Source organism: Pteropus alecto, unplaced genomic scaffold (assembly GCF_000325575.1).
Source record: "Pteropus alecto unplaced genomic scaffold, ASM32557v1 scaffold67, whole genome shotgun sequence".
Classification (NCBI taxonomy): Eukaryota; Metazoa; Chordata; class Mammalia; order Chiroptera; family Pteropodidae; genus Pteropus; species Pteropus alecto.
Window position 1 is genome coordinate 4,204,784 of NW_006441061.1, and position 23,635 is coordinate 4,228,418.

The following is a 23,635-nucleotide window of genomic DNA, read 5'->3' on the forward strand; positions in this document are numbered from 1 at the left end:
CACCCACCTCCTGGTGTAGAAGACGGGAAAGCCTGGGGAAGCTTCCATTCCACGCATGCCTGTGGAGTCTTCTGTGGGCCACACCCTAGGCCAGCAGCTGACAGTTCAAGTGGAGGATGGCCAGAGTAAGAAATCTGGGGTGCCTCCTAGGGGAGTGACCTCTGAAAGGTAAAGGAGTCTGGTACCTCTCTTGGGGGAAAGGGGGGTGCAGAGCTAGAGATAGGCCTCTGGAGAGCGAGAGTGATGCTGAGTAGGTTTAGTGATGGCAGGTATGGCTACAGTGTCCTGATATGCAGCATCCTGATGTGACCAGCAGAGGGCGTGCAGGGCATGTAGAATCCCAGCTCTTCTGAGGGAAGCAAAAAGGAGGGAACTGTGGGTCCCCTGCCTCAATCATGCCCCGGCAGGTACTCAGCCGAGAGTACCTTGAATGCCTTGGTCGGGCTTGGCTGATAATGTAGCCTTGCGTCTTTAACCGTCAGCAGGGCATGCTCTCCAATGGCAAGGAGCCTATGCCTTCCTCCAGGTTGAACAGTCACCAAGGGCGGTATGGAGTGGTTGATGAAATGCTCCAGCTTAGGAGTCAGGCATTCAAATCCTTTTGCCAGACTCAGCCTCGGTTTCCTGTATTTGAAGATCTAGGAATCCCTACATCGTAGTAGTTGTGCACATGCAACAAGATGGTGCATGGAAATCTCATAGGGGGTCTGGTCCTGATTTCTGCTCAGTATATGGCAGTTAAAAGGAGATGGAGTCAGATGTTAAGACCCCAGACGAGGCCTACATTTCCATGCAGGGATGGGACTGGTGGGCCTCTGGTCATCCTGAACCATGGCTATGTGCGTCGTCTCCATGCACACGGGAAGCAGGCGCTCAGTGCGTGCTTGTGAAGTAAACGATGGCTACTGTGTATTGGCCATTTCCTGACATTTATAAAGTGGTTCACAGTTTACAGAGCACCATGTAAGTTCATCTAAGAGCAGATTCAAAAAGCCTCTGTGTAGGGGGTAGGGTGGGGGGTGAGGGGGCCCACAGTGAGCAAGACAGACTGGGCCCTAGATCTGCCCTCAGAGAGCCCACCGTCCGGGGGCAGGGGAGGGGTAAGCAGCCAAGAAGCAAAGAGTTTGTGCTTAGCTGCACCTAATCCAGCACCCGGGCGGGTGTGGGAGTGAAGCTGGGGGGTCATGTTTACTGGTCAGAAAGGCTTTTCAAGGGAGAGCTAACCAAGAATTGGAAGGGAAGAGTGTCCCAGACAGAATAAGCAGCAAAATGTAACGGCCTGGAGGTGAAGGGCTAGCCGGGCAGATTAAGAAGTGCACTGAGGCTGGGGGCATTGGGGTTGGGTAGAGTTGAGGCAAGATCTGAAAAGTGAGTCCTTTGTGGGCATTTGTACTTAAACACCCCAGACGCTGGGAGCCCGCTAGTAGATCCTTAGACTTGCTAATGGCACCACGTATGGGGCACTTCCTATGTGCCAGGCGCTGTACAAAAGCACTTTAAGTGCATTATTTCATGAAGTCCATGAAACAAAGCAGCTGCTATTTTGATCCCCATTCCCCAGATGAGGAATCTGTGGCTCAGAGATGCGAAGTCTCTCCACAGACCACAGCCTGTGAACAGCGGTGCAGGCCCCTCCTTGGAGCCTCAGTGTTCCCATTGGTAACCTGTGCCAGGGGTTCTCCAGCGACCCCGGAGGTCCTACCACCCTCGGGACAGGCAAGTGGCCACCGAGACCAGTGCTTGGCATATCACTTTCAATTCTTGAGAAGGTTAAATACCTCCGAGGGGCCCATTGAGGCGGTGGCAGCAAGGGAGGGGGCGACCCGGTGACTTTCAAAGGGGCCTGAATGCGTAGCCAGCCCCTCCCCCCGAGGAGGGGGCCCTGCTTCCTCCCAGCCTAATGATATTCTGGGCTCAGCCCTAGTCTTTGGCGGCAGTTTAACCCGAGCCAGGGCGGATTTCTTTCTCACTGATCTCAGCTTGACACTCAATTAGCACAAGAATGGGAGGAGGAAGCCTGCGAGAGGCGCCTCCCAGCCTCCCGGGGCGGACGAGGGGAGCCGGCGGGAAGACAAAGGGCAGCGGGCAGGGGGGCACCCGCGCCCTTGCCTCCCCCTCCGACCCCACCATTGTCTCCCTAGCAGCTTCAGAGCAGCCTTCAGCCGGCGCCCGGGCTGGCCGGCCTGCTGGAGGGGATAGGGGATGGGCCCCAGCCCCTCTTCTGCGTGGATCCCAAAAGGCACTTGGGTGAGCCTGGCCTATTGGGAGACAGGAGGGTCAGTGAGTAGGGCCAGGGATCCTGAAGGCACGACAACCTGGGGTGAGGTGTGACACTTAGGGGTCCATGAGCAAGCCAATTCGGAGCCTCAGTTTTCTCATTTGAAAAATGGGGATATTAATCTCTGCATGTAAAGCAGAGTGCATAGAGGGCATTAATAAATACAGAATGAGTATGTTAAACTGTTATTGTTACTGATTAAAAGGCCAGGTCAGGAAAAGGAAGGACTTTTTGAGTGAGAGCCAGGCATTCACAGAATGGGCTCATTAGTCCAGAAGTGAGCTACCAGTCTTTGGGCTATACAAGGAAAACTGGAGCCCCCGCCCCCTGCCTACTGAGCTGTGGGAGGTATTCCCACTCCTCTTCTGGGAGTGAGGGAATGCCTCTGGCTTTCCCTTGTGCCCTCTCCCTCCCCACCTCCACCTCCCACAATTCCTTTCGATCTGAGCTTAGAGGTGGCTTCCTCTGGGAAGCCTTCCCTGATCTCAGGGCTGGATTAGGGGCCTCCTCCTGCTTCCACAGGCCCCCATGTTCCCCCTTCATAATACTGATCTCACTGTGTGGTCTGTTTTTCCCTCCGTGTCTCCTACAACATCAGCCCCAGGAGGGCAGTGACCCATTGGTTTTGTTTACCACTGTGTTCCCAGCACCAGCACTGGGCCTGCACTTCATAGGTGCTCAATAACTGTATCAAATGGATAAAGCTCTTCAAATGCTCCCTAGCTCTCCTGTTCCAGCACAGAGAAGTGGCAGTTCCCAGGGTCAGAGCATATTGGGAACGGAGGCTCTAAGGCCTCTGAATGCCTTCTGGGAAGGCCTTTATCTTGTTGGCAAAGAAAAGCCACTAAATGACTTTGAGCAGAGGAGTGATATGTGTTCATTTGTTCACTCATTCCTTTATTTGTTCATTCAAGCACTTACCAAACCCCTACTGTGTATGGTACAAAGCTCCTTACCACAAACTAAGGATCAAAGATGAATCACTATACTGTTTCTGCCCTGGAGGAGCTGGGTCCAGTGGAAGAATCTTAAAATATTTTTGCTGAAAGGACCTTAAGAGATCATTTGGTCCCAAACTTTTACAGTTTGGGGAAACTGAATTCCAGGGAGGGGAAGTGCCCTACCCACACAGCCTGGTGATGGGAGGGTCTCTCCATTTCCACAGGATTCCTTTGAGGACCGGGGCTGTCTCATTTCTCCTCATTTTGTCAGTGCCCTGAGATAGTGCCTGGTATATTGCAGGGGCTCAGGGCTGTCTATAGGTTGAACTGTACAATTAAGCCAAGGCCAGAGAAGCAGCAGGTGCAGGTGACAAGTGATGGGTGGTAGTGGAAGAATGTGGGGTTGTAACATCAGCTTAGAAGGGAGACAAATCCAAATATGGTGACTAGAAGTAGAAGAGAAGTGAGCACAATGTCTAAGTTTTCTTGCTTGGGCGTTTCAGTGGGTGGCAGTGTTGCAGAAAAATCAGATGGGCGAGAAACCAAGCACCACTCCGAGAGTTGGAGAACTCAGGTTTTTTATGCCAGCGGTCCCAAAAGAGCTAGGGCTCTGAAGATCTGGGCCTCAAGCTCAGGGGTAACCTTACTTTTATAGCGCAGTTACAGTTGGCAGTTACAGGTGGCATAGGCCGACTGGTAAATTCATCCTGAGGTGGTTACAGAGCACGAGAGTTGCTATGGGCTACGGGCAGTTACAGAGCATGAGATTTTCAGATAGGAACTTAGGCAACACATCTGTTATCTAGACAGAACAAGCAAAAGGGAGTGTGAGTCTTCAGTTGATCTTGAGGTCACTCTGCCCTTCAGCCTATGCGGCAAGCATGTCAACAGAAGCAGAACAAAGAGATGATTACGAGGTTAGCCATTTGAATGGGAAATTCCTCTTCAGCAGTAGTACATACGAGATGGGGGACACAGGGGAGAACCTGTTTTAGGGAACGAGGCACTGTGCCAAGAATTCATTTAGTCTTTATTACAACCCTATGAGGCGGATTTATTATCCTCATTTTACAGATGAGGAAACTGAGGCACAAAGATGTTAAGGGACTTGCCCAGACACACAACGAGGAAGTAGAACATGAAAACAACGCGGGCAATCGAACTCAACCCATTTAACCTTTACATCATTCTGCCCTTAAACACCAGGCTACACCACCATACTCTGCCAGTTCAATTTTGGAAGTGTGGTTTAGATACCCGGGGACATCCACTTCACTCCATTTCTGCCCGTGGCTTTTGTAACAGGCTCCAGTGTTCTCCCTAACCTCTTCCTTGTTCCCCTCCAAACCATTCTCCACACTGCAGCCAGAAAGGACATTTTAAAACATAGTTCTAATAATGTCGCCCCCTACCAAAACCCTTCAAATGCCTCCCATTGCTCTTGGAACAGAGACTGAAATTCTTACCTGGCTCATGTGGCATAATTTGGCCCCTGTCCACCTTTCTAGCCTCATCTCTTACCAGGCCCTCCGCTCTCCGAGTTCTATCTACCTCTGTTGGTGATCCAGCATGTTCTCTCACCCAGAGCCCCTACACCTTCTGTTCTCCACGCTGGAACACTCCTGGAGGTTTTCCTCCCCTGACATCGACCTAGTTAATTCTACTCAGGCTTTAGAGTTCAGCTCAAGTCCAGACCAGTCCAGGGCAGTCCTCTTTCTTTTTAAAGTTCCGATAAGTCCAGACCATTCCTTTCCGTTTGAGATTTTACGTTTATTAGTAAGACTGGCATGTTTATTTGATCGGCTTAGTTTCCCCCACTATACTGTGAGCACCCTAAAGGCAGGAACCTTGCCCATCACCACTGCATCCACGGCACCCAATCAAGATGCCTGGCATACAGAGGACGTGCAATAAAAATCTGTTGTGATTTCAATCCAAGTCGACAGCAAAGGAAGTGGTTGGATACTGAGTCGACAGCTCCGGAGAGACATTTCTGGGCTGGAAATAAAGATTGGGGCGGGTTTGGGTGGGGCAGTCACTTCAAGCAAGAAGTCGAATTCGCCCAAACGGTGTGCGGACTGAACAGAGATTTGTAACTAATCCAAGATAAACAGTAACATGACTCACGGCCACTGCGCAAAGATGCCAGGGGCTCTCCTCAGCCTAGCTGTGCCCAGTGCAGGTCGCCGCCCATCCTGGCTGCCTGAGTCCCGTCCCTAAACGGAAGAAGTGGACCAACTCTAAAGGCCCCATCAGCGCCGGTCACCTTCCCTCTTCCGCTCCGCTCCAAGTCTACCTCCAATAGCTGAGGAGGATGGCTCCCTGGGCACCGCCTCTTCCGTCCTCGGGACCGGAAGTGGGGTGGGAGCGCCGGAAGTTAAAATGAGTTCCTGTGAGCTCGGCTTCCTCAACATGGCAGCGCCCTTGTCAGTGGAGGTGGAGTTCGGGTGAGTCACAGAGTTGGGGTGCCGTGGGGATGGATTGAAATCGTCGGGCCCGGAACTCCCTTCCTTCTGCCTTGGGGCCTGTCACGACCGAATCTCTTAGTCTCCTGGCGCCTTCCGTGAGTTATGCCATCCTCCTCGGAGGGTCTGAGAGGTTCGGTCTCCCTTGGCGACGAGGCCGTATGTCCGGGAATAGAGGCGCACACCCGGGTGTGGAGGTGCGCTTCGGCCACTTCTCGGTGCCCTGCGCCCAGCTGGACTCAAAAGGCGTGACGGTTAGCAGGCGGCTTTCCTACCTTCTTTGCCAGTCCCGCTTTAGACCAGGCCCTTGTGTCTGGCATCTGAGCTCCTAGAACCGAGAAGGACCACCCTTTCCCTGATTCCTTTCTCTGGGCAGCAAGTTCTACTTACACGGTTCTTGAAGCCTTGTTTCTCATGGGTCGTGTGGCCAAGACGAGATTCCTTTCTTCTCTTTTCCAAGATTTGGGAAAACAGACCTGAACCCCTCCCTTTTAGGACGTTTAGTAAATTTGCAGAGTGTCCTCTGCAAATCTTGAGTCAGGTGGAGACAGGGGGATAAATAAGATAGCACAGTGGAGGAGACTAGCCCTGACAGTGCACTACGCCCAAGACACGAAAAGTGTAGGAATTGGGGTACACAAACAGTAACTGAAGAAACAGATCAGGGAGGGTATCTCTTCAAGACACTGTCTTCTGCCTGCTACAAATAAAAAGTTTGTCGTATAATTTTGGAGTCGAGAGAAATTGCAGAGCTTAGAGAGAAGGCAAAGAAACTGAGACCCAAGATGTGGGGGGTATAATTTCCAGTCACATGGAAAAGCTGGGACTAGGAGTGTGTGTGTCTGTGTCTGTGTCTCTCTGTCTGTCTGTCTGTCTGTCTGAAGATAACAAGCCAAGGCTTATATGAAAGGAAAAGTCAGAAATGAGAATCCAAATGCCTTTCCTTTCCTTCCATTGGATGCTCCCAGTTTCTTTCATGCTTTCCCTCCACTGGGTAGTCTATTCACCAGTCATTTATTGAGTGCCTACCATGTGCCAGGCAGTGAGCCAGACAGAGGATACAAAGATAAATAGAACTCTGTCCATGCTCTCCAGTGTTCAGGGTTCTGTCTCTAAGAAGAGAGTAGTCTCATGAATGTTAACTGCATTTTAATTGCTGATATTGTCTGGCCCCTTGGATCCAATTAGAACCGTACTGGGTTGGACTTCTGACTATTTTGCTTCATTGACTCTTGGCCCAGCCATGCCCCTCATAGCCTGGAGGATCTAGGAAGATCCCTACCGCTTTGACAGGCCTCAGCAGAGCTGAAAAGGGAGAAGCTGCAGACTGCCAGTGTTAAGGTTTATCTACAGCCAACTTACCTTTCATTCTAACTGAGTCAGACATGGTATTTGTTCATTAGAAATGTCGCCTGTCTGCCAGGTACTGAGCTGGCAGCAGTGGGGAAGTCACGTGAGGAAGATATGGTCCTTGCCCTCCAAGGCTTACAGACTAGCATAATTATCTCTTTTCTGGCCTGACCATCTCTAACTTCAGCCTTCCTTACCCCCAAGAGCAGTAGTGAGCCTCAGCAAAGCAAGACAACATTCCTGCACCCATTTACTCACCTGCTTGCACCTCTACCTGCAACCACAGCGTCCCATGAGAATCGCAACTTTTCTGGAAGGAAGAGTGCCTAAGATTCCAGACCCAGATTCCTTCTCTTTGTCCTTTTCTCACTGCATGTTTTTGCCCTTGGACTTTCATTTGCTATGTCTCTTAGCAGACTAGACTGTCTTCACCCTGAACCTTAGCAGGTTTGCAAAGAAGCTGTCTTTCCTGTCATTCTCTCCTTTTTGTCCCTGAGTATCACCCTGATCCTTGAAGTCTGGGTAAGGGCTTGGCCTCTTCTCCCTGAGCACCAGGTGTCCTCCCATCCCACCAACTCTGATAGACTCTCCAGAAGACCTCTCACCCCTTTCTCCTTCTTCTCAGTGACCAGTTCTGCCATCCTTTGTCTTGCCTCCTGAACTGGCCTTAGCAGAGCATTTTCTCAGGTCACACAGGGTTCGAAGTATGTAGTGCAGATATATTTTGTGTCCCTGCGGTCCAGCTGTGTGATTCCCTCGTCTTTTTCCCTTTCTCCTTCCTGAGTCTGGGAGGTATTAGCAAAGGGAGTGAACGCCACTGAGGTTAGAAAAGAAGTGGGAGAAATGGGCGTTTTCACTCATGGTAAATTGAGTGCCTTCTGTGTACCAGGCCCTGTGTTAGGCAGAGCTTACATTCCAACAGGTAGAGAGGTAATAAACAAAAAATTTAAAATATAAGATAAAAAAGATGATAAACTAGAAAAAACAAAGGCAGTTTTGGGAATGTCTGTACCAGTCACTGATACCAAGAAACACCCTTGCCAAGAATTGGGGAGTAGAGGGAAGACAAGATATCTTTGGATGTAATGCCTCAATTGACTTTGAAGAGTAAATCCTGTCAGATATAAGAGTCTGGCCTCGGTTCTCTTCTGGGGCCAAAATAGGCCGCTTGCCTGTCTCCTTGAATCACTCCAGAGGCTGAGCACCCACCTTCCTCCCCTCCAGATGTGCTGATAGCAGAAATGGCAGCCCCTCCCTTGGGGGCTAGCAAACCCAGTGGCGACAAGTCACTCTCTGAGCCAGACTGGTTCTCCCTTCATCCATTTGTAAAGGGAGAAACAGCCTCGGCCTCTGAGCCTGGCACCACCAGGTTTGGCCATTCTTGGTTGTTTGCCTGGGTCCCAGTGCCTCCAGCTCCCACCCCTTTTCTCTGACCCCCAATTCCTGAGCCCCTTGCCTGTCGCCCTCCCCCACCCCAGCTGCTGCATGTGCCAACCCCCACCCAGGAGAGAACGAGGCTCTTGGAAGGGGATAAATGGAGGCTCTGTGCGGGCTTGCAGCTGAAATGGCCCTACGCACAGCCACAGATGGGCCTCCTCTCCCCCTCCACATTTCTGCATCAACAAAGCGTGACCTTGTTTGGATGACAGTCGCCCCATGTTTCCTCCATGACAATGTTTTGCCTTGCCTTTGCCTCCCAGTGGACTGTCTCAGGACATCTCTGTTCTCTGAAATTGGGAAAGAGCGGTAGGGTGGGAGGCATCACATCCATCGAGTCTGTTAAGGCCTTCTCAGTTAAGATCCACGTGAAGTCTGAGATGGAGTCAGGAGACCCAGAGGGAGAAGCCGTGTGGGGCACTGAAAGAGCCCCGGTGTCCACAGCATAAGCCCTGGCTTCCTGACTTGGCTCTGAGCTTCTCTGCTGCCCCAGCCTTCCCTTGGCCAGGTGCTGGCACACAGAAGTGAACCAAACTCTGCCCTCGAGGGGCTTTCTGATGTTTGAGAAGTCTTGTTTTTTTTCTGCCAAGGCTGCTGGGACTCAGCAGAAACCAGTTGGGTCTACGGCCATGCCACCCTGAACAAGCCGGATCCCGTCTGGTCTCGGAAGCTAAGCAGGGTTGGGCCTGGTTAGTACTTGGATGGGAGACCACCCAGGAAGACCAGGTGCTGTAGGCATAAAAATATTAAAAATAAGGGATTGTAAGTTGACAAGGTCCTTGCAATATGTGAGGTCAACCAAGGGTTGCCTCACCTAAACAAAACAAAACAAAACAAAACAAACTACAATGAGCTACCATCTCACACCTGTTAGAATAGCTATAATCAGCAGGACAAAAATAAAATAAATATAATAAAATAAAATAAAAAAAGAAACCAGTTGGAATTCAAAGCCTAGTTCGGCCTCTGCCTACATGACCTTGGACAAATTACTTAACCGCTTTAGGCCTCTGCTTCTCCATCAGATGGAGTTAATAATGTCTGCCTCCCTCCCTCCTTCCCTGGGATGCCCTGAGGATGAAATGAGATGAAGAATGATCTTGTAAATGGCCGAATTATTGGTAAGCCTAGTGGAGTTTCTTACTCCAGCATTGTGGTGTGCCAACCAGGCCAGCAGCGGGTGGCACAAGCAGGGACAGTTCAAACCCTCACCTGGCCAGAGGAAACGCCTCGACACATGCAGGGTCTCCAGCATGCCTCATGGTGGCTTTTCAACATTTTTGTAAATGGAAAGACTGAGGCTTGAGAACATAGAGTCACATGCCTAAGGTCTGGGCATCAGGCCGAAGTGGACCCTGGTCTCCATCTCTTGGCCGACAGCTCCAAACCTGACCCTGTATGCTAGGCCACCTCTTGAGAAAGCAGAGAAAACAAGAGTCTGAAAATTTGGGTACTTGATGTTTGGTAAAAAATTACTGATATCCTACTTTACCACATCAGGAAGTCATATTTGAGAATCAGTCACTGGTACCCAAGGTGTTCCTGAACCTTGGGCTTCTCGTGCTAGCCCCCTCCTCAGTTTTCAGGCTCAGCTAGGTACCTGCAGGCACTGACCCGGCTGTCTTTCTCTGGCTCTTCTTTGCAGAGGTGGTGCGGAGCTCCTGTTCGACGGAGTAAAGAAACATCAGGTCACCTTGCCTGGACAGGAAGAGCCCTGTGAGTATGGGCTGTCTGAGCCTCTCTCTCGAGTACTCTGGGCAGGAGGTCACAGGGGTCACTCAGCCCAGTTCACGTGGGAATGGGTTGGATTTCCCTAGCCAGGGAGAACGAGGAAGAGAGGTCACTGGAGCACCCTTCCCCCCGTCCTCTGTGGGATCAGCCAGCTTTGTAGGAGAGAGATAGCGTACCTTAGCCTTGTATTCAGACACGCTAGAGTGAGAATCCCCTTAGAACCTTAGGCCAGTAACCTCCCCTCTCTGAGCCTTAGTGTTCTTGTCTGTGAAGTGGGCGTGGTGATCCTTGTCTCTCAGAGTTGCTAGAAGGAGCATCCGTTGTTGTTAGATGGCAGCAGAGCTGTTCTCGTGAGGGTGGGAACCTCCGTTGAAACGGGAGCGACGTGGGTGGGCTCACACTGTGGTAAGAGGGTTCAGATGAGAAGAATATTCACCCAAAAAGGTTGGAGGAGGGAGTTTGACCAAGGAGGACAGGGGACTCTCTTCATTTGTTCACTCGAATACTTGTTCATCTTTCTTTAACAAACATATATCGAGCACTTCCTGTGTGGAAGACCACATACGAGGCACTGAGGTGACAACCATGAACGAGAGCCAGTCCCTGCCTCAAACTGGGGGTCTCGAAGAGGTCCAGCTGGGTAATATCATTGTGGCCTAGAGACAGGGGCTGGTGTCACGACTGGAGGTGCCCCGCAGCCCTGGCAGTGGATCTTAGCAAGAGCAGAACGCTCGGGACCCAGAGCCCTTCTCACCGAGGACTGAGACACGTTGGCGGGGAAGAGGGGATCAGTTACGAGCAGGCAGGGGAGTGAGGTTCCTGGAGGTGGGCGGCAGAAAATGGTCAGTGAGGTCTGACAGGATTCTTCTGGAACTGGACATGTATCTGCCAGGAATCCAACAGTTATTACCCAAATTTGCTGGCTGCCAATGCTGCTCCAACCTCCCTTGGGTTGGAGAGCAGTGGCTCAGGGTGGGTCTGTGTGTCACATGTAGAGGCTGGGGGACACTCACCAAGGAACAGGGCACTGCCCCCCTTGAGCTGGCAGTTGGCGTGAGGCTGGGGTTAAATGTCAGGATTGTGGGATTGTGTATGTCCCTGGTGGGAGAAGACCAGGGGTGATAAAGATGACTATTTCTTAGTTTGACGGATGGCCACGCAGCCTTGGGAGAGAGCAAGGGGCCCTTAGAAGAAGCCTCTCAAAGAGTCAAAGCCTCTCAAAGAACTAGCTGGGAAGTTATTAAAATATCACAGGTTATGATTGCCTTCCCCCTGCGTTTGCTTGGCATAAATGTCTCCAAGTTTAATACTTCCAGCCCCTTTCATTCATTCATTGTCTGAATGTTTATCAAGTGTCAGATTTAGAAGTACTTTATCCTTTCCTATAGTGGGCACATACTTTTTGAGGGGCTTCTTTGTGCTGGGCATGGTATTAGTTGCCGAGTATTCGGTGGTGAACAAAACAGATAATAGTTCTTGCCCTCACGGAGCTTACAGTGTCATGGAAGTACATCCAGGCAACAAATAAGTAGACACGTGCCTGTAAAATAAATTAAAAAAAAAATCACATTCATGTATAATTATAACAACATGTGGCGTTGGCTGGCATGGGAACAGAAGGGTGCTCTGAATGAGGTGGTAAGGGACGGCCTCTTTAAAGAGGTGGCTTGGAGGCTAAGGCCGGAACGACGAGAAGGAGCCGGCCTGATAAATTGGAGGGAGCGTAGAGGTGCATGGGGCCCGTTCCAGGCAAAGGGGATCGCTCCTGCGAAGGCTCGGGGTAAGAGGCCTTAGGGTGGCTGAGGAACTAAAGGAAGGCCAGTGTCCTAAAGGGCACAGACTGAGTTCGGCATGGTACGCAAGGCCCCAACTGGTTGTGCAAATAATTGTCACCAATTCCTAGGTGGTAGCTGTCGTTTTTATTCCCATTTTAAAAAGTGGAAACCCAAACTCAGAGATGTCAAGGGACTTATTCCAAGTCATACAGTTATTTAAAGAGCAGAGCTGGGATTCAGAACCAGATTTCAGGTTCTTCAGAGTCCTTGCGTGCTGTCACTGACTCGTCATCATTTATCCTGAGAGGCTCCCTGAATCGCATAACGTATCACATCTGCAATGTACTTTTTGGCTTTTATACTTTTATGTATTTATATTTGTACATTCAACAGCTACTTGTTTTGATTTTTCATAATCACCCCCAGTAGATATTATCTATCATCAAGGAAACCAAACTTGAGAGAAAGAGAAGCGGGGTGACCTGTCCAGAGTTGTTCAAGCGAGGAGTCTGAGCTAAGGCCCAGGGTTTTGATCCCTCATTCTCCACCTGCTGCCTATAGGCCAGCTGGGGGCCTATCCTCCACCCTCTGGGATGAAAGGGAAGGAAGCAGGGGAGAGAAGCTGAAACGGCCCCTTTTCTCAGTCTTCGGGGCATTGGCTATGACACTCTACCTCTGGTTCCCATTTTTGCCCTGCCGTGCCCAGAGGCTTGGGTCACATCGCAGCCGCGAGCTGGTTGGCAGCTGCCAGGCCTTACTCTGGCACACGGGAGCCCAGCAGTTGCCACTGGGAGAGTCTTACTCTTCGCCCAAGCCTGTGCCCAGATCTGTTGTCTGGCATCCTTCCCAGCCCAGGGGCTGCCACTTGGCCCAGCAGGTCTTGGAGACTCCAGCAGAGAAAATAGCAGCCATAAGATTATGGACTGTGACAAGTCGCCCAAACAAGGGGACTCCAGGGCCCTGGGTCCTGGGCCAGCGGAGAGCGTCCAACCCGGCCAACTTGAGAGAAGAGGGTGGGCAAGGCCAAAGGGGAGAGGAGCCCTGGCACAGCGCCACTTACTTCCGTGAGCCTCTGTTTTCCCATCTGTAAAACGGGAGGTTGGGCTAGATTTCCTCTTCACTGAGCAGGTTATCCATCTGACATGTAGTTTGGAAATGTTGCTTCCAGAGCTAAGTTTACAATTCTGGGAGACAGGACATGCTGATCAGGAGGAGGTTGTACATGTAGGGGGGACCTCTTAATAGCCGTGTCCCTGGAGTGGGCCGTCTCTTTGATTGGCTGGGGTTGATAGGCACCCATTAGCTTTGGCTCTTGTAGCCCCTGGGGGCTGGCTTTTATGTTTCAAGGATTCTTTCAACTTGAGGCTTCCAGCCCATGGTTGGTCAGTGGCCTGGAGCAAACCCAAACAGTCGGGGGACACAGACTGTCCCAGCGAGGGCATTACCTGCCCTGGCCCCCCAGCAGGAGACGTGTCTGTCTCACCTTTCCCTGGCCGCTTCCTCCGCCCTGCCATTGTACTAAAGGGAGGCTGAGGCGCTGGCTCCCAGCGCCTTTAAACTGCTTAGCATGCATTTCACAGCCTCTCTGGGGCCAGCTGTTCCTTTCTCTGCTCCGGGGCCTGTTTGCTGATCCCGTCCCCACTGCCCTCCTCTCCCCCCACCCCTCCCAGTCCCTGTGCAAAATTGCTTTTGAAAAGATCCACTTTCTGCTTAATTAAACAATGAGGAGCGTCCCTTCGCACATCTGTAAACCTCCTTCTGAGGCCAGTTTAGCCCACAAACTGCTCCATTCTTACCCCCATTCACTTGTAAATGGACCCTCTGATGTTCCCTCTACCCTCTCCTCTCCTTTACTCCCCCCTCCCCAGCTCTTTCTTCTCCCTTTTCAGCGAAGGCCTGGGGTGGGCTCCCAGAGGAGCCTTGTCTTGGAGCCCGGTGGACTTGGTGCAGACAGGAGTGGTTTAACCTATGGAAGAGGAGACTCAGGGGATCCGTCTCTCCCCAGTCTGCTGGGCGGGCATGGGGAAGAGGGAACACATTTGTTGGTGTAGTCCCCATGGACCAACCAGGCTCGGTGGGAGTGACAGGAAGACAGATTTCTGGTTGGGAGAAAAGCTCTCCCAGGAGCGTTCAGAGAGAGGCCGCGTGAAGGGCTGTTGCAGCTGGGACTCCAAATCAGATAAGACCTTGAGATTGTTCTCTTTCAGCCTGAGAAGCTTGGATTGACACCGTTGGGGGGCCCTGCCACAGTGGGTGGTCATTGTCCCCAAACAAGGACAGTCCACTGGGGAGAGGGATTCTGGCAGGAGCCTTCGTAGGTGCTCTCTAAGGGGCATGCATGGTGCCCGTTGTCAGCAGCCTTTAGGAGAAGAAGGTTCTGGTAGCCCAGAGGATAAAGAATCCTGTCACTGGACAAATGTTTGACCTGTGTGTTTAACGGTGCACTGGGTCGACCGCTGCCCTTATGCCCAAATCCTCGGCAGTCTTTGGAGGTTGGAGTATTATCCCCATTTGTCAAATGATGACACTGAGACTTAGACAGGTGAAGTGACCTACCCGAGGCCACCTAGCATGCAGTTTCCAGCTCCAGAATCCAAACTCTTAACCACGCCGCCAAAGCAGCAGCTCCCATCACTTGCTCTTCCCCAGATGGGCAGGCCAGGTGCCAAGGCTTCCTGCCCTGGAAGCCTTTTATTAGGGTGCTCCTGTCCCTCTTCTGGGGCCACGTGACCAGGGCAGTCTGGCCTCCAGTACCCATGGCCTCAGAATGTGATTTCTTCCACCTGGGTTGTCCTGGAGCATCTTAGGCTCATAGAAAATGGAGGGGAGGCCCCATTACCACTCTCTCAATTCCTTCATTTTCCCATTTTCTCTCTGACTTCTGATGGGAAGGTAGTGAATCCCATAGAAAACCTCCCAGCACTGTCCAATTAAAGGTTGACTGGCTGTAACTCACCCTCCAGAGCAGTATGAGCATTTCCACAGAGTGCCAGGCCCCTGGGCAGAGTGCATGGAAGCTCACGTCATCAAGAGAGGATACAGGTTCTTCTTCTGAATCGCAGAAGAATCACAGCACAGTGCCAGGAGCTTCATATGAATCATCTCATTCGATCCTCACAACAGCTCTATGAGGCATTCTTACTATCCCCATTTGGCAAAGAAGGAAGCTGAGGCTCATGGAATTCCTAACCCAGAGCATGTAACTAGGAAGCGATGGAGTTGAACTCGGAACCGGGGGTCCCTGTTTTCAGCCCGCCTTCTCTCTCCAGTTGTCCACATGTTCGGCACACATCTGGGGGAAGGGGCAGGGTGCTGTGTGGAAGGGTCTATGCTGTGTTCTGTGGCCTGTGCCGGATCCAGAGAACATACTCTAGTAATGGTGACTCCACACATTTGAGCTGGATCTTGACACGTGTGTCAGAGCAGAGAAACATAGAGCACAGGCCCGGGCAGTGTGGGTTCTGCGCCCTTGGAGCACATGCTCGGTAAATACCCCTGGGATGCATGAGGAAGCAGAGGCCTCTGCCAGAGCAGGCCCCTTCTCAAGGCTCACACATGCCCTGTAGGATCTGGTCCCTGGCCATCTACTTCTTGGGCTCATCTGGTGACGATCTTCTTGCCTTCTCTATTCTGTTACCTTGAACCTGCCAGTTCCATCCTGCCACAGGTCTTCCCATATGTTCTTCCTTCTGCCTGGAATATTCTCCCATCCCACCCACTCATCCTTCAGGCCTCAGCTTTTCTTGATCCTACACAAAGGAGATAGCATTTATCACAACTAATATGTAATGTCTGGCTCCCCTGCTGGCCTGTTAATGCCATGAGGGTAGGCTCTATGTCCGTCTTGCTCACCGCCATCTCCCTGGCACCTGCACGTACTACTCACTCAGTAAATATTTACCTTACGAATGATTGCGTGGGATCCCAGGAGGGAAGCCACCCTCAGTCACAGTGGAAAGGCAGTAGGACGCAGAGGGGGAAGGTGAAAGTGAGATTCCCCAGAGCCCTCCCCAAGCCACCAGCCCCTGACTCTGCTTAACCCTTCCTCCTCCCCGGCAACTTTGGAAGCAGGCCATCTGGCTTGGAGGCCATTTGCATATTGTCTGGGCCTCAGCAAGCCTGGCAAGATGTCCCTGGGGGTGTATTTCAGGCCAGGCCGAGTGGCCCTTGCAGCCTGCGAAGGGAGCCTTGAGTTCCATCTCTCCCCACCGCCAAATCCAGGCATGGGGGAACAATACAGATGATGATGCAGTGGCCTCACCATGGTAACAGGCTATCAAGAATGTGGGTAGGCCTGGGGGGCCCAAAGGAGGGAGGGAATGACCTCAGCAGAGAGGAGCATCATGATAAATGAGCCAGCACCGGCAGCAGACTCACCCCCAGCCCACCCCTCTGGGACTCCATGATGGTACCATCACTTGGATGACCCCAGCATGACCACTAGCCACCACCACCACCCCCGCAGCCTATCCAGAGTGGAATAGAAGTCCCCTCATTTTCCCCAACTGGGTCTGGTTCTGTATAGGCTGTAGAGGTGCAGCTGGTGGCCTTTAGGCCAGGCACTGCCTAGTCCCTCTCAGCGTCTCCACACACACAGGCAGAACCCTGTCTGTCAGGTCTGGCTGATGGATGTGTCAGACCCCGGCGGCTCTATCGAGCGGCCAGAAGATGTATGAGCTGGCGGCCCACCAGACAGTACCAAGATGGAGGCCGAGGAGAAACCTCTGAAACCTAGGCATCAGAGGAGGAACCCAGCCAGGAGTCCAAGTGGACTGCGGCTAGTTGGAGGCGACACTCCCACCCCCTGCCCACTCCAGGGACCCTGAGAAATCCGGTCTGCTTTTAAAAGTAGGAATTAAAATTGAAAGGTGGCAGTCTCCGTCCATGGACACTTTGCCCATAGCCCTGTGCTCTGCTGGCATGTGACCCAGAGAAGTTGGCATGGGGCAGAGTAAACCAGCCTATTCAGCCTGTGCCTTCCAAGAGGGTGGTACACAGGCCAGTGAGAGGGCCTTGAAACACTGCCCAAGGCTGGTACTGTGCGTATGACACGCTGCTGGGCCTAGACTGCGGAGAGCTAATTCTCAGTGCCCAAGCAGCCTTCCCGTCACCTACATTCCAGGACTGACTAGGCGGAGAACAAGGCCCCACCTGGGCCTTCTCCAGCCTAACCCTTGAGCTTTGTCTCAGGCATGAGTCCAGGACAACAGACCCCTCTGAGACATTGACTTGGGTGGGGGTGGCTAGTCCCAGGCCCCTACTGGCTTTTCAGAGACTAGTTGTCTCTCCAGAGCCTTCAGTCCTCAGGCCGTCCCCAGGGGAGAGGGAACTCGGGCAGCCTCAGCAGTCTGTTTGAGGAGTGGGTAGTTGAGAGCTATAGCCCTCGAGGAGTTTATAGAGCCAGGTTTCAATGTGTTATCGCCCGGGATCCTATTCCTAGGAAGGAGAGGTGACCCTGGGGACAGGTGACTCTTAGCCTCCACATGATGCACAAAGAGCTTGGTGGCTGTCCCCGAACCACAAAGCAGCAGATCTCAGAGTCCAGCTGAGCAGGAGAGGCCCTTCAACCCTGAACCTCTTGTCTCTTCAGGGTGGCTGTCCCCAGCTCCGGGGGCTCTGTGGAGGGGGCAGTGATTTGTCAGTGTCTCTGGCTGGTGAAGGATCCTTCTCTCCTTCTACCGGAGGAAATTAACTGATGTTATCAGCTCAGCAATTGTTTTTCTTCCCTCACAAAGGAAATATATGCAGACCGCTCTAAGAGCAAAGCAGCATCCCCCCCATCGGGACTGGCTAGAGAGATAAAAATGGATGGAGCTGTCCACGGCCCCCTCCAAAGCCGATCTGTGGCAGTGTCAGACTGTCTTCCAGGGCTTGTGGGGGTCTGTCTCCCAATCCTTTCAGATGTGACTTCCTCCTGCCGTGTGCCTTGAGCCCCTATTGTCTCTTTAAGCCTTCAGCAGTGCTAGATGCCAGTTTTCTCTGAAGACCTCTCTGGCAGGTCTCTGGCCTCTCTTGACCTATTTTCTCACCTTGGGAATGCATAAGTTCAGGGCCCATGGCAGTCTGGTCTGAAAGAGGCCCTCTGGGCCCCATGTTCACCTTCTTCTGGTCCAGGTGAGGCTCTAGGGGTCAAGAGTCATCTAGGTTTGACAGTAGTTTGATCTCTGCCTTCCTCTTCAGGGGACATCCGGAACCTCCTTGTCTGGATCAAGAAGAATTTGCTGAAAGAGCGGCCAGAGCTCTTCATCCAGGGAGATAGCGTGTGAGTCCCTTTCCTGCCTCCCCTGAGGAGGGCGGCTGGAGGGAAGGAGGTTTGGGCCCCTGTCCTTGCATTCAGCCACCGCCTTCTCCATGTCCTATTATCCCTGCTATCGTCCCCTTACCCTCTGAGGAAAGAGCTTCTGTCCGGTTTTCTTGTAACCATGCTGGATTGTTGGGAATCTTTTCAAAGCCCAGGCCAGGAGACTGGTAAAGTCCTCAAAAAACTTGGATTCCTCCTTTTGTTTGCCACGGGCTTGCTGCTGTGGAACCTTAGGCAAGTTGTTTCCTTCTCTGGGCCTCAGCTGCTCTCTCTGTACAGAAAGTACGAAGGAAAAAATGCTGCCTGGGGTCCCTTCAATCCCTTGACAGTCTTGGATGTGTTAACCTGTAGAATTTTTGCCATGATGGAAATATTCTTTATCTGTCCTGTCCAATATGGTGGCTGCTAGACACATAAGGCTGTAGAGCCTTAGACATGTGGCCAGTGTGAATGAGGAAGTGAATGTTCAGTTTTATTTAATTGTAATTTAAATTTGAATATGGCTAATAGATACCATATTGGACAGCACCGGTCTAGGTCCCAGGGTGTTACTGTGTGCACGTGCGTACACGCACACAAATTCTTGCTCGCTGGGGACACCCCTACCTCCAGTCCAAAGCTTCTGTACCTGTCCCAGGCCTGGCTCAGCCTCCTAGGCAAGGAGCCAGGTTCCATGTGCCAAGAAGTCACTTCTACAACAAACAGCGTAATGTGTAAAAGTGGCGGGCAGGGCATTTGTAGGACTTGTTTATCTGCCTTGAAGCAGAGGTCACCATCCAGTCCTGAGGTCTAAGGCTGCCATCCAGCCCCTGGTTCAGGTCATGGTCTGGTAGTCATGGAGGCCACCCCAAGGACAGCAGTGCTCCTTGGGCCACTGCCAACAGGAGCCGGGCTAAGGTCCCTGTCCATACGTCGGCCTGCCCTGCCTTATATCAGTAGTGCTGTTCTGGGCATCCAGGGGCCCTGAGCCTGGGCAGCCTTCCCTGACTTGGAGGAGCTGAGACAGCCCCCTCTCCAGACAGGCATGCAGGAGGCCTAGGAGAGTGAGGTTGGAACCCTGGAAAAATATACCGCTGCCAGTGGTTATCGCTACCAACCCTGGCGAGCAAGCACCGCACACACATCATCATCCATTTCATCCTGGCACAGGCCTTGTGGGAAAGGCGCTGTCATTTACCCCATTTTCAGGTGTGGAAACTGATGCTCTGAGAAACAAAATGACCTGCCCAGAGTCTGAGAGGTGACGCTGGAATTTGTACCCCTTTTCCATCTGGCCCCTAGACCATGACTATCTGATCTGGTTTCCTTTAGACTCAGACTGTTACCTCTGCTTCCTGGGAGATCTTTAACCGGAACTTCCAAAGGAAGGGCTCCCACCACCCACTCCTGCAGCCCAAATGCTTAAGCCTCTGCACGCCTGCTGCTGACTGCCCTTCCCTCCCTGCTACTCACCACCATCTTTCCCGCAGGCGGCCAGGAATTCTTGTGCTGATTAACGACGCAGACTGGGAACTGCTGGTCAGTGCCTCTGGGGACATCCCTCCCCCAACCCCTCCCCTCACTGCTTTAGTAGCAAAGCCTTGGGCCTTTCATCAGGCCCAAAGAGGGGGACTGGGTAATCCTCTGTCCCACTCTAGCCCCCAGACTAAGGCTCTTCAGGTCTCCCACCGTGAGCGAGGAAGGAAAGGATGGCTGGGGGAGGTGGTGCGCTGTCCTCCATCCTAAACGTTTGCAAATGAAAGTATAGGGAACCCAGTTTTCTTTCCTCCCAAAGCAGCCCGACCTTCACCCCCGACCCTCCACCCCTCCCGACACCTGGGGACAAACTGGAAAAGTGGCCCTCAGAGTCTCCTCCTCGTTTCTCTCCTGGACCAGGGCGAGCTGGACTACCAGCTTCAGGACCAGGACAGCGTCCTCTTCATCTCCACCCTGCACGGCGGCTAAGGGGCCCTCTCTGTGCCTGGGCGCCCTTGGGGGGCAGAGAAGAGAACAATCAGACGTCCCCTTGGGCCCTGCTTCCAGGTCTCCCTGTCCCCCTTGTCTGCTTTCTTCCCTGCTCTGTCCCCTGAGCTCCCTCCAGGCAGGGAAAAGAGGCCAGGTGCTAAAAATGAGCCTTTACTCAGACACGTGGACAGGGGAAGCAGGCTGGCGGGCGGGCAGGCGGGCGCCTGAGCCTGGCGTGCCCTCTCCCAGCAGCTGAGGTGGGGGAGGGTGCCCCTTTGGTTTGTCAGTAGTGGAGGAGGGCTCTGCAGCCAGGTGACCCAGCTGCCTTCCACTCCTGTGTCTCAGTCTAAACGCTGAGTGACCACTGGCAAGGCACTCCAGCTCCCGGTCAGTGTCTTCATGGGGAAGATGAATGGTCCTGAATGGCTGACGGGAGGCCCCTCCCTTTTCAAACATTGGAGGAGTTTCGCCTCAGTTTCCCCATCTGGACAGTAGAGAGCTCTGCCTGTCCCCCACCGATGTCATTATGGAACCCCAGCTGGGGTCCCCTATTCAGTGCCGACCCCCTCCCCCCCACCCAGCAGCTGCTCTTCCAACCACACTCCTCCTTCTGCTCCCCCCTCCATCCCCAGCCCTTGACCCTGGCTGGCCTTCCCCCCCACAGGCCACCAGATGGGCTCCTGAGACCCTCCCCCAGCAAAAGGCTGACTGCAGCTCATTCTAGAGAGAAGGAGGCAGTAGGCTTAACCTTGGACTGGCGAATAGAGGCCTGGGAGAGTCAGTGTGCCTCAGTTTCCTCCTCAACAACAACTGAATATAGTATCTGAAAACTGGTGTGACACTTGATGGCACAAAAGTAGACTTTTATCTTCCCACCTTCTGCAGGAAGCAGGATCAGGGCAGGTGGCACCTGGTAGGCAGGATGGTTCACCGTTCCTCCCCTCATCCCTTCTGGAAGTCTTGGGGCTTCAGTGTCTGCCACAGCTGGCCTTGGGCAAATAAAAGACTAGGTTGTTTACTAGCCTTGCCTGGAGCTTTATCCTTAGAAACCAGTGACACCCCACATCCTCTCAGCCATGGTCTCTGGTCCATCCTCTCTGCCCTCTTATCTAGGGCTTTTAGAGCTGCCCTTCACCCAAAAATGGAACGGGGTTGAAACCCAGACCACCCATCCTGTCTGGGAAGGGGCGATCTGATTAGGGCCATCTGGAGAAGGGGGTGGCAGAGCCAGTCTGTCCTCACCAGTGTGCGTCCCAGGACATTGCCGTACCCGTCCACGGCTTTGTCCCACTAACTGCAACCAACAGCCCCAGAACCCAGAACAGGAGTGGCACAGATAAGACTGCTGAGCCCCTCCTTCTCATGAGCTGGAGAAAAGCTTTGTTTGCTGGAGGGATAGCTCAAAAAAAAAAAAAAAATTAGGGCATTAATATCATCCTGCCCAAAACGTTTTTCATTAAATATCAGTAATTTAAGGTGGAATTTCTCTCACTCTGTTGGGATGAAGGTGGCAAATGGTTGTCCCAGCAGTATGTGGGAGATGTGTGTGTAATATTCTCAAGGCGTAGAGCACCCACAACACCCAGGCTGGTAAGCATCTCTCCAGCTCTCTGGGTATGTGTGTGGGTGGGGACTGCCATGTTGGGGTTACAAATTAAGGCCAGTGTTGGGGTCCAAGTGCTGTCTAGGGAGGCTGTATGACCATCCCACATTGGGTGCTGAGGTCAAGGTCTCCATGTTAGGGAGCAGTGCCAAGGGACTTGAAATGGCCCCCTACAACCTCACGGTGGAAAATTGGCCTGTCCCTTGATTCCTGTAACCTGGAGGTCCCTCCCTGCCTCCAGTCCTACTAGAGTGGCCTGTTGTCCCACCCAGGGTTCCAAGTCCTGGAGACTGGGCCCGAGGATTCCTTTCCCACCCACACTGGGGCAACGGGGGTAGATACGGAATATCCGTTCCACGTCTGCACCCCAGTTAACGTGGAGCAGTAGGGCAGGAGGATGCGCAGGTTCTCTGAGGCACGAGGGGATGCCAGTGCCAAGGCCGAAATTGTCCAGGGCCAGGGGCCACAGCATTATAGGTGATTTTCAGCCCAGAGTCTTAGAGGGGTCAGGGACAGGTGACCTAGGCTCAGCCCCAGCAATGCCCAGCTGCTGCCCCCCCAGGCAACTCCTCACCCCCGCTCGTGAGGAAATAAACGAATAAATAAACCCCACTATATCCGAAGATTAGTCTTTAATGAAAAGGATTCATTTGTCCAAGTTCGGGTTCCAAAGCCGAGGCGGTTTGCCGGGCTGGAGCGCACGATTCCCCACGCTTCTCCGAGCTGCGACTCCGGCAGCGGCTGGAGGAGGCTCAGCCCATCCGTTCCTCTGGAGGGGCTGGCGGGAGGGGTCGGTTTATGGGGGGTTTAAGGGTCGGTTTAGGCTCTTTTTGTTTGGAGGTTATTGGTGGGGGACAGGTGAGAACCAATTCAAAACGAGGTAGCGAGCGCATTCCGCCGGCATCTTTCGCCCCCGACTTCCTGCGGCTCGGCCCGAGGGCGGGCACCCTGGACCACATTCGGCCCCGCCGCCGTGTGCCAGCTTCGTTCCCAGCCGAAATTTGAAAAATGGGAAAACAACGCGATCGACTGGAGGACCCCTCCAGCAGGACTGGTCACCCGCAGAGGAGGAGGAGAAGGAGGACGACGGCGGCGACGAAGACGAGGATGGCGGCGCTGGCGGCAGGGACCCGCGTCCTTCCTCTGCGCTCCTGGCCGGGGCCGCGATCCTGGCGCTGGGGCCAGCCGGCCGCCGCCCGACCGAGGGGTCTCGCCCGCCTGAGCTCGGTCCCTGCGGCTCCCGCCCCTGTTGCGCCCGGAGCTCAGCCACAGATGTCCAGCCACAATTCTCGGTTGGCCGCAGACTCGTACAAGAATTGCGTTTGGACAATCAGTGGCGAAGCCCCTGAGTTCACGGCCCCAGTCTCTGGGTTCCGCTTTGGTCCTTAAAAGCGCCTGGCCGGGAGATCTCCGGAGCTGTGCGTCCGACTGCCTCGCAGACGCTCGGCGGTGGCCGCCCATCCCGCGGTAAGGTGGACGCGCAAGCACGCGGATCCCGACCGTGTGTCGGGATGCCCATCGCCCCTGGCGTGTGTCTCCTTCGATCGCGGCCCCGGGCACCTAGAGTAGCCCGTGTTGGGTCTCTTCGCCGCCCCAGGTCGGGGGAATCGCCTTGGGCCCGGGGAACCCCAACTCCCCGCTCCCCGCCCCCAGCCTGGGTTCCCCGGGCTTGCCAGGATTCCGGAAAGCAGGGGCCCGAGGCCGGGTGGCGTTTCCGAGCCCGGTGTCCGGGCTGTTGGACTCGTGGGTCCCCCGCCCCCGCCGTCCCCGCGCACGCACCGGCTCGGGCGCTCTCTGCTTCCCTGCGGCT

At 53.3% G+C, this 23,635-nt stretch overlaps 2 protein-coding genes, 1 long non-coding RNA gene and 1 other non-coding gene across 6 annotated transcripts; 2 read left to right on the forward strand and 2 right to left on the reverse strand.

Moving 5' to 3' along the window:
- Positions 1-16: 16 nt before the first annotated feature.
- On the forward strand, positions 17-21,692 carry URM1 (ubiquitin related modifier 1). Of its 3 annotated transcripts, none has more exons than XM_025051186.1 (5): positions 17-168; positions 10,117-10,187; positions 18,158-18,239; positions 19,748-19,796; positions 20,154-21,692. In XM_025051186.1, exons 1-5 carry the CDS (start codon positions 56-58, stop codon positions 20,220-20,222), a joined length of 384 nt encoding a protein of 127 aa, XP_024906954.1. In that variant the 5' UTR covers positions 17-55; the 3' UTR covers positions 20,223-21,692. The 3 variants fall into 3 exon arrangements, with proteins under 3 accessions (XP_024906954.1, XP_024906955.1, XP_006918083.2); XM_006918021.3 differs by lacking the exon at positions 17-168 and adding an exon at positions 5,587-5,666 and having other exon boundaries at positions 20,154-21,629; XM_025051187.1 differs by lacking the exons at positions 19,748-19,796; positions 20,154-21,692 and adding an exon at positions 19,590-19,741.
- On the reverse strand, positions 3,155-5,569 carry LOC112484778. Its single transcript, XR_003048194.1, has 2 exons — positions 5,347-5,569; positions 3,155-5,217 (listed from the first exon to the last, which is right to left on the reverse strand). It is a non-coding gene; the product is annotated as an uncharacterized LOC112484778 (long non-coding RNA).
- Positions 9,091-9,209, forward strand: LOC112484803. The gene has a single exon (XR_003048237.1). It is a non-coding gene; the product is annotated as a 5S ribosomal RNA (ribosomal RNA).
- Positions 21,693-22,060: 368 nt separating the features above from the next.
- On the reverse strand, positions 22,061-23,626 carry LOC107196115. The gene has a single exon (XM_015594167.2). The coding sequence runs from the start codon at positions 23,284-23,286 to the stop codon at positions 22,696-22,698; it is 591 nt and encodes a 196-aa protein (XP_015449653.1). The 5' UTR covers positions 23,287-23,626; the 3' UTR covers positions 22,061-22,695.
- Positions 23,627-23,635: the final 9 nt, after the last annotated feature.

Excerpts from the sequence above, each read along its gene's own strand:
- URM1 (XM_025051186.1), top strand. The coding sequence starts at position 56 with ATGCCTGTGGAGTCTTCTGTGGGCCACACCCTAGGCCAGCAGCTGACA. Across the intron at positions 10,188-18,157 it reads GCCTGGACAGGAAGAGCCCT|GGGACATCCGGAACCTCCTT; the intron begins GTGAGTATGGGC and ends CTTCCTCTTCAG. Across the intron at positions 18,240-19,747 it reads TTCATCCAGGGAGATAGCGT|GCGGCCAGGAATTCTTGTGC; the intron begins GTGAGTCCCTTT and ends TCTTTCCCGCAG.
- LOC107196115 (XM_015594167.2), bottom strand. The coding sequence starts at position 23,286 with ATGGGCGGCCACCGCCGAGCGTCTGCGAGGCAGTCGGACGCACAGCTC.